Genomic DNA, 9,437 nt, shown 5'->3' with positions numbered 1-9,437 from the left:
CCATTATTACATGTCATGCACTATGGGGTGACTGAGAACAGATCCTACCCTTCTTCTATATGACTACCTTTCAAGTATTTGAAAAGTGCTATCATATCTCCCCTCAGTCTGCTTTTCTCAAGGCTAAACATGCCCAGTTCTTTCAGTTTTTCCTCATAGGGATTGGTTTCCAGTCCTCTGATCATCCTTGTTGCTGTCCTCTGAACAATGGGGGGGGGGGGAATGACTTTTCGTTTTTAGTTTTGGTACTCATTTGTTTTTCTATAAAAAACCTGAAGCCCAAGGAGGAAACTCATATTTTTCAAAAGCCTTTGATGTTTTTGTTAACCTAAGGATAAGTATTCAAGTACCTTATATCTTTTATCATTATGGGAATCGGGAAATTGGGAGGGCTCTCAAATGGACCTTAAAAAGAAAAGCAGACAAAAGCTTTCAGGAAGAAGTTGTTAATTTGTCTTTTATTTTTTAAAAGTAATGTAGCACATATTCACTGCACTAATACACACATAATTTCCCCCCATTTCCTCAGACCGTCCATAGAACTGAGGAAGTGATTCATTTGTCAGTATTCTGAAGTGTCTCTCCTATAAACCACTTCACAACACTGGCAAATTAGAGGAAGGCTCACTTCTGATCCATTTCCCACAATCACGCATGGTGGAAATGGTCCAAACGAGGGGGATCCTACCTGCACCAAAAAAAGGGAGAAGCCCCCATGACATGGGTCAGAAAGGTGCAGCTAGGAATGCTCTGGGGACAATTGGGTTCACTCCAGCAATTGCGTTGTGTGATGACCGACAAACCAACCTGTTCCTACAGTGATCCAAACAGCAGGCTAAATACCCACATGACTGCACCCGATGTCTCAGGATGTTGGGGGGGGGGGAAAGTGGGTTTATTACACTTTTTAAAATGCCCAACACATTTTGGCCAAATCAATCTGTTCAGCAAAGGGGGACAGTGCATTAGTTCTCATTGCATTACATTAGGAGGACATTGTGGAAGACACATTTAAAACCATTTATACAACGGCTGAAATGCAGTTTCTACAACTAAGATACATAAACTACGACGATTCCATCATCCAGCACCATTGATCTTTATTTTAATTAAATTTTAAACCTCCTGACTCCCTCTTCAGGTGACCCAGTGGCAATTTTACAATTTTAAAGGCTCCTCCACTGGTCCCAAGGCTCCCATAGGCTACCTCAAGGCCAAAAGAGTCTCTAGGGACCTTCAGAACCTGAGAGGGGGGGAGGGGTTTAGGAATTTTTCAATTTCATTAAAATAGAGATTAACGACAGCCAGTAATGAAGTCATCACCATTTACACTGCATAGTTGCGCCAACTGAATTTCAAAGAGTAGACACAAGCATCAAAACTGTTATTTTCATTATTGACAGAGACAGAGCATTCCTAAGTCATGCTAGTCAGCAATTTGAAGGGGCACATGCAGACATATAGCATACCAGTAATTTAGCAATATGTAATGAAAATTTCTTTTGCTTTGGTTCCCTGAGCCACTAAACGGTTGATGAAACAGTGAATATCTGCTGTGTCATAAGCAATTTAGTAGAACTGGGAACCAGACACATTGCTAAATTATAGTACGCAATTGGTATTGATATATTAACGTTATATTAACGTCCTCAATAGTAAATCGTATGAATCGTATGAATCTCTATCTTTGTCAATAATGAAGAGGATGCCAGTTTTGATAACTGTATTGTTGTTGTTGTTGTTTAGTCATTAGGTTGTGTCCGACTCTTCTTGACCCTATAGACCAGAACACGCCAGGCCCTCCTGTCTTCCACTGCCTCCCGGAATTTGGTCAAAATCATGTTGGTAGCTTCGATGACACCGTCCAGCCTCTGTTTTCCCCTTCTCTTCTTGTCTTCACACTTTCCCAACATCAGGGTCTTTTTCAGGGAGTCTTCTCTTCCCATGAGATGGCCAAAGTACTGGAGCCTTAGCTTCAGGAGCTGTCCTTCCAATGAGCACTCAGGGTTGATTTCCTTTAGAATGGATAGCTTTGTTCTCCTTGCAGTCCAGGGGACTCTCAAGAGTCTCCTCCAGCACCACAATTCAAAAGCATCCGTTCTTCGGCGGTCAGCCTTCTTTATGGTCCAGCTCTCACTTCCATACATTGCTACTGGAAAAACCATAGCTTTGGCTATGTAGACCTTTATCAGCAAGGTAATGTCTCTGCTTTTTAAGATGCTGTCTAGGTTTGTCATCGTTTTCCTCCCAAGAAGCAGGCATCTTTTAATTTCGTGGCTGCTGCCACCATCTGCAGTGGTCACGAAGCCCAAGAAAGTAAAATCTGTCACTGCCTCCATATCTTCCCTTTCTATTTGCCAGGAGGTGATGGGGCCAGTGGCCATGATCTTAGTTTTTTTATGTTGAGCTTCAGACTGGTTTTTGCACTCTCCTCTTTCACCCTCATTAAGAGGTTCTTTAATTCCTCCTCACTTTCTGCCATCAGAGTGGTATCACCTGCATATCTGAGGTTGTTGATATTTATTCTGGCAGTCTTAATTCCACTTTGGGATTCCTCCAGTCCGGCCTTTCGCATGACGCATTCTGCATAAAAGTTAAATAAGCAGGGAGACGATATACAGCCTTGTAGTATCCCTTTCCCAATTTTGAACCAATCAGTGTTTCCATACCCAGTTCTAACTGTTGTTTCCTGTCCCACATATAGATTTCTCAGGAGATAAGATATGTGGGTCAGGCACTCTCATTTCTTTAAGGACTTGCCATAGTTTGCTGTGGTCTACACAGTCAAAGGCTTTTGCGTAGTCAATGAAGCAGAAGTAGATGTTTTTCTGGAACTCTCTGGCTTTCTCCATAATCCAGCGCAAGTTAGCAATTTGGTCTCTAGTTCCTCTGCCCCTTCGGAATCCAGCTTCTACTTCTGGGAGTTCTCGGTCCACATACTGCTGAAGCCTACCTTGTAGGAATTTGAGCATAACCTTGCTAGTGTGTGAAATGAGTGCAATTGACGGTAGTTGGTGCATTCTTTGGTACTGCCCTTCTTTGGGATGATAACTGTATATATTGTACAAATAGCATTACATGTGTTCTGGCAAAATATCTTCTTTTTTAAAAAATTATTTTTAACAACGGGTGACAGAAAGGAAAAAGGGAATTGAGGTTAAGGGGGAAAGGAGAAACAATAACATACTAACATCCATTCTATACATATTGCCATATCAAAATTCCAAATTGCTCTTTTTACTATTTTCCCCCTTCCAGATTTAAGTTCTCATTTCACTGTATGCTCTTCATACGATGTCTATTGACTCAATCCATTTATAGAATAAATCCCATCTTTCACTTGCCTTTTGTAAAGGACAGTCCTTCATCACTTCTGATAAAATGTCCATTTCTGCTGTTTCCCTTATCTTCTCTATAAGATCTTCTTGTTTCGGTACCGTTGGACTTTTCCAATTTTTGGCATATAAAATTCTGGCTGCAGTGACTATGTATACAACTATATACTCCTTTGTCTTATCTATGTTCTCAGGTATCATACTCAATAAAAACAGTCCGGCAAAATATCTTCTGAATGTCTGTTAACTGATGCACTGTCCCTGTATGTTGAACAGCCCCTAGGAGGGCCACAGATTTATTTCACCAAAAGATGTTGGGTATTTTTTAATAAACCCATTTTTTAATCTCCTGAGTCTCTCCTTCACATTTTGTTCCAGTGGGTGCTTCCAGATTGTTTTGTCTTTTGGATGCTGGCCATTGTCTACTCTGCTTCTCAGAAGCTGTCCAGACTCGGTGGTGTTGGAGGAGGTATTCTCAGCACCAGTTAGCATCAGCCATAGAGGCCTTTCTCACTTGTCCAGAACCACTGAGGATAATTCAGTGGAGAAGGCTTTTTTCTGCAGGGGTTCCATGCTTTGGGAATAAATGTCAGTGGGGGAGAGATTCTGTTAAGCCCCCTAATTGTATGTCTTCATCTAACTTCTGAAAACCTGTTTTCTTTTGCAGGTCCTTGGAGGCAACTGTTCAGTATCCTTTGGAAAGGGTATTTCCTGAGTGAAGGGTCTTTTAGATGCAAAACAGACATGCTCGTGTAAAGTAATTGTCCCTCTTGAGGCTTGGACCTATTACTGTATAGCTATCATTTAATACACAATGTGCTGTCACATCGATTCTCACTTTTGGCAACCTTTTCTAGGGTCTTTTAAGTATAGGGTAATCAGAAGTGATTTACCATTCCCTTCTTTTGGGGATGCTTTAGAGACCAAGCTGGTTTGTCTCCTACAAGGCACAGTGGGGAAACAGCATTACTGAACCCTGGTTATCCAGCTATCCATAAATAATCTATCTATATTTTACTAATAGAAAAAGAAAAGAAAGAGAAAAGGCCACCAAATGAATAAGCTAGTTATTTAGTGGCTCTAACAGTTTAGACAAGAAAGAACACAGAGATGTAGAAACATTTGATACAACATTTCTTCAAAAAATGAAGAAAAATAATTCACATGCACAAAAACTTCAGTAACATATTATAATATATTCATTTTCAAGCCACACAAAAATCAATGGAACATAGAGTCTAGGAATGCTCTGTAGATGATGGACATTACACAAAGCTTCCTCCCTGAGGGCCCCTTGATATGTTGCTTTTTTTCACAGAAAAAAACCCCTGTAACACAGATGTTCTAGAGCAGTGGTGCTGTATTTTGGGGAGCATGTATATGGATCTAAAAGTCAGCAACTTTTCATTCTTTGTATATATGCCATGAAGACAATTGTGACACCGGGTGAATGTTATGCATTAGTGCATTTCCATGCAGAAAATAAATACAGTATGTGAATTACTCCTGCATTCCAGCCATTATTGAATTGCATCTTCTCTGTAGTCACGCATGCCAGGAAAGTGCATGATTCGGGCCCTGATGTGGGTACAATTTGCACAAAATACTACTTTACAGTTTTAGAGTATGGGCCCCAATGCCAACCAGTGCCTTGTTTACAAGCAACAATAGTTCGGGTTTTCAGAAGCAATATTTACCTGGAATTGAATGCAAGATTAGCTGGTATTCCTTTGAATATGGATGTTTAATACATGCAAATTCAGGTATGTAAAGCATTATGATATTAAATCTATGTCAAAACATTTGACAAAAGTCGTATTTTTTGTGCAAGAATGTCTTCCATTATTACCTGTACAGGCATAAACTGCTAATACCCTGCATCTTTTGACTGGAATAGTTTACTTCCTATGGATTATAACAAAGCCTAATGCCATGCTGAGATCCTAATATGCTATATAAAAAAAGAGAGGTCAATATATATGCAAAAAAGTTTTCCTCTTTTTTTATTTCCATACATTTCAGCCAAGATTAAGCACATGCAAGTCCCACTAATTTCAACAGAAGAATAAAGCAAATGCCGAATTCTTCCCCACTGAAACCATATTAATTGAGTTGCAAGATAATTTGTTATCCACCTTTTATGCTTTCTTCTGGAAAGCTTGAATTAAACAAGACTAAACGAAGAATGGTCCCAGGCCACGTACAATCCAACAGATCTGATAAGCTGTCCAGCAAAGCACTCCTATAGGTGTTTACTCAGAAGTTGGTTCCACTGTGTTCAATGAGGCTAAATATATATTAAGTGCATTTGGAATTGTGGGCCAAGTTGGAATCACACCAACCATTTGGGTTTAATTTTGGAGAGCAATTTAGCAAGTTGACCTGTAACTACATTAAATGCCAAGATACTTATGATCTTTCAAATTACTTTCTCAAAATTTGGAATTTTAAAAAAACACGAAACATTTGAACATAGATGTAGGAAATATGTGACTTTGTCCTTCTATTGTTTATTATAGACAATACAATATGGGTAAAAGTAAAACAGAATATCCTGTGCTTCAACTAAACAGTTTTATTTTCAGGATATAAAATACACTGCTGGAGAGGCCCTTATCTCATAAATATATGAGGACTGGTTTTAGAATTTAGAACAGAAAAATCTAAAGGCATCCTCAGCTACAGTTGCCACTCTACCTCAAGCACACTCCAAGCTGGAGCAAATCATGACTTCTCTCCATCTATTTCCAAGGCTGTGCAAATTCCTTAGTCAATTTTCTTCTCAGTAATGCAGTAGAAACTCATCTGTTCACAGTAGAGAAGAGCTTAAGGTACTCTGACAATCAGTGCTAAAGAGAAGCCACAATGGTGCAGCAGAAGGAATGACGGGGAGAGTAGATGTACAGTGCAACCCTATACATGTTTACTCAGAAACAAGCTCCACTGAGTTCAATGGGACTTTCTTCTGGGTAAATATATATATATATAAAAAGACAGCAACCTTAAAGGAGATGATATGGAAGGAACAGAATCTTACCAGACAAAACTGCTCTTGCAGTGACATGATTGCAAGGACAATAGACAAAGAACATATATGTACAGCAGCTGTTTAAACAGATCATGAGTCGGCCAAGTATTACAGTACTATTAGGCAAGACCATCTTGTGAGTAAACAGTTCACAGCAACAGATCTCCAATGTATTTGCTCAAGGCATTTAAGCACTTAGGACCCAAATCAGTGGAATTTAATCATGATTACATCCCACTGAACCCAATGAAATAAGTTAGTGATGACTAATTTGAGTCCTATTACTGGATGGAGACCTCCAATTGCAATTTGCAAGATAAGAACTGCATTCTATTCTTTGTCTTCTCCCACAACATAACAGCCAACCATTTTATCAGCATTAGCACCATGGGTTTCATGCAACAATAGTTTCATGACATCTTAGAAACAGAGATTGTTTGAGACCATGGTTTGTTCCCCCCCCTTTTTTTCAAATAAAGACTTTAAAATACATTTTATTCTCAAACAAAGGATTGATTTTTAAAATATATCCCATTAATTAGATAATGCATTAGAGAGGCCAACACTTTCTAGAATTAGCATAACATGAAAATTTATATTAGGAGATTCCCCATGTAACAAGTTAGTATATAATGTTAGATGTTATTTGCAGCAAATGAAGAGGTAGGTGTATTTCCACACAATAAGAAGTTGCAAGAAAAATGGCAGAAAAAAATATGGGAAATTAATATGCCAACACAATCTAGTCTTAGAGACTACAAACAAAACTATGATTTTTAAAAGGGCAAGAAAAATAATCAGGAGATTATTCTTTTCTTGACAGAAATCTGAAGAACATATATTATATGTTATTTTTTCTCCCAAAGAAATGTCTGCTCCAACAAGTCAATTGTATCCTTGGTTGCCTGTAATATTAACCCCTGGAGTTATAGTTTTATGCTATTTCAGCAATTATTTCATACATTACCAACACCCGCAGTCTAAAATTTTACACAGAGATCAAGAAAGTCTTAATAATTACATAATTACAATAGAAATTTTAGGTTGAAGGTTTCTTGTTAAAACAATCTTCATAAATAATGTTTTCTATCTGTTCAACAGCCTAAAGGTCAATTGGTATAGATAGGACAACGTTTCTTTCTCTCTCTTTTTGTTTACAACCCAATTGGAGACTCTTCACTGCCAACAGTGGTTAAGGCCTGGGTCAAGTTACTCTCCCTTTGCTTTCTTCTGCTTCTTTCCATTTTCCACAACTAGGCCGTGTTCTGGTTTGCTTATACCATTTGCCAGAGCACCATTGCTAAGCTTGCCATTCTTTACTGGCTCCTTGGGCATCTTGTATGTCCGATAGTAGAAGTTACCAAACAGGACAATGAAAGTGACAGCATAGACAATGACACCATAGTGCATCCACTTAGGAAAGGGGCAATCAATATAAATAGACATGGCGGTGTGACCAAGAGTTATGTGGAATTGCATCTGAAAGGTAAAGAAAACAGTGTGTCAAAGACCTTGATCAATAAGCTTCAGCCATATTTCATTTTATAATCAGAGCTTGGAAGTAAAATATTAGACAAGTAACAACGATACTTGTAAGATACTACTTTTGGGAGCAAGCAAAGGCGTTAATGACAGTTGTTTTCCAAATATAATTATGACTACTGGCACTAATATTTCCCTCTCTAATGAGTGCAGTACTATTTACTCATTACTTTTTCTAGTTCTGGGAACAGTGCATTCTTTTAAGGGGATTTTCTTTGCATTTGAGAACAATTTTATTCTTAGAATCATCACCCCACCTTCCCTAAGGGAATTAAAAATTACAAAACATTAAAGTGGAAGAAACTGAGTACTGGAGAAAACCAAGTAAGAACACAAAGTTGAGTGATGAATAAAGTAAATGTTCCTTTTAAAAAGTAACTTTTCAATTTTTGTTTATCCTAAAAGCGTGTCTGAATTCACAACCATACATTCAGAAGACAAAGAGGCCAGACTGGAAAACTGAAACGATACCCGTTCAAAACAAATCCACCTGAATAAAACAACAATAGCTACACTATTAGAGAAAGTGAACTATATTAATCACAGTCTGCAAGTCAATATGTTTTTACTATAAGCTCCGGTCAGAATTTCGAAACATGAATACACTTCACCATATGCCAAGATCCATAATCTCTGTACAGTAAATGCTGCTTATAACTAGGGAAAAAATGTTTCAGCCATAACAAAAAGTTCAGCAAAAACTAAATTCAAGCTTGCTTGCTTTATTTATTTCAATACTGTAAAATATTTTCTTATTTTGACACACAATTTAAGACGGCTGTCGACAGTCAGAAAATATCCTAACTGAAAAGTCCTGAAATCTGCCGTCCATATAAAGTGGGCAACCCTCTGCGTATTTTCTCCTACACTTCCCATCAGATTCTAAACCATAGGGTCAAAGATAGCTGTGGGAGTTATAGTCCAAAAGTGGAAGAGAAAAGCTCCCCCACAAACTGACAAAACTGGGACAGCTGGGGTGGGGTGGGGAGGAAAGATCATTGTATCTGTTCATATGTGCCCTCAAACCTGTACAGGCCTTTTGCATTTGTTCACAGACAGCAGCATCAAAGTCACAGTAGAAGCTTGTAGAAGGTGGGACTCTGAATCTTGTCTTTGTCAACTCATGCAGTGGCAACAGCAGAACTCCTATATCTACAGTACATGGACTGGTATGTACATTTCAACCAATTATCATACTGCTTTTTCAACAAAATTATTTTACTATATTATGTAACTAAGTAAGAAAGATTAGAATATAACAATATATTCTGACTGATGATAATTTCTTGGTTCTGTTTTTTTTAATGTTTATAGATAATTGCTTTCCTTGCCATACAAAAACATCTGCCTTAGAACATCATTTTAAAAACTGCTTGCTGGTTCAGATCCACAATGACCTTATGTGAGTTGACCTCAGAACAGAAGACCTTGCTTCAGAGGTGTGGTGATGATCCTTTTAACTTTACAAGCTTGGTGTGATAAATTTTAAATACATATTATATATAATAATTAGGAGGGAGGGGAAAATACTT

The 9,437-nt window shown here is 38.1% G+C and overlaps 1 protein-coding gene and 1 long non-coding RNA gene across 2 annotated transcripts in view; one reads left to right on the top strand and one right to left on the bottom strand.

Moving 5' to 3' along the window:
• LOC140706994 (uncharacterized) overlaps positions 1 to 9,437 on the top strand; it is a 39,932-nt gene that overhangs the window by 27,996 nt on the left and 2,499 nt on the right. The window contains exons 2-3 of the long non-coding RNA XR_013541791.1: positions 4,003 to 9,074; positions 9,220 to 9,344. This is a non-coding gene — a long non-coding RNA (uncharacterized LOC140706994). The remainder of the gene's footprint in view (positions 1 to 4,002; positions 9,075 to 9,219; positions 9,345 to 9,437) is intronic.
• ELOVL4 (ELOVL fatty acid elongase 4) overlaps positions 5,312 to 9,437 on the bottom strand; it is a 47,155-nt gene continuing 43,029 nt past the window's right edge. Inside the window, exon 6 of the mRNA XM_020806153.3 lies at positions 5,312 to 7,842. Within this exon, the coding sequence (XP_020661812.1) occupies positions 7,573 to 7,842 (270 nt within the window). The 3' untranslated portion in view covers positions 5,312 to 7,572. The remainder of the gene's footprint in view (positions 7,843 to 9,437) is intronic.

Source organism: Pogona vitticeps, chromosome 1 (genome assembly GCF_051106095.1).
Source record: "Pogona vitticeps strain Pit_001003342236 chromosome 1, PviZW2.1, whole genome shotgun sequence".
Taxonomy (NCBI): Eukaryota; Metazoa; Chordata; class Lepidosauria; order Squamata; family Agamidae; genus Pogona; species Pogona vitticeps.
The sequence above is the reverse complement of the archived record's forward strand: the minus strand, read 5'-3'. Positions and strand labels throughout refer to the sequence as shown.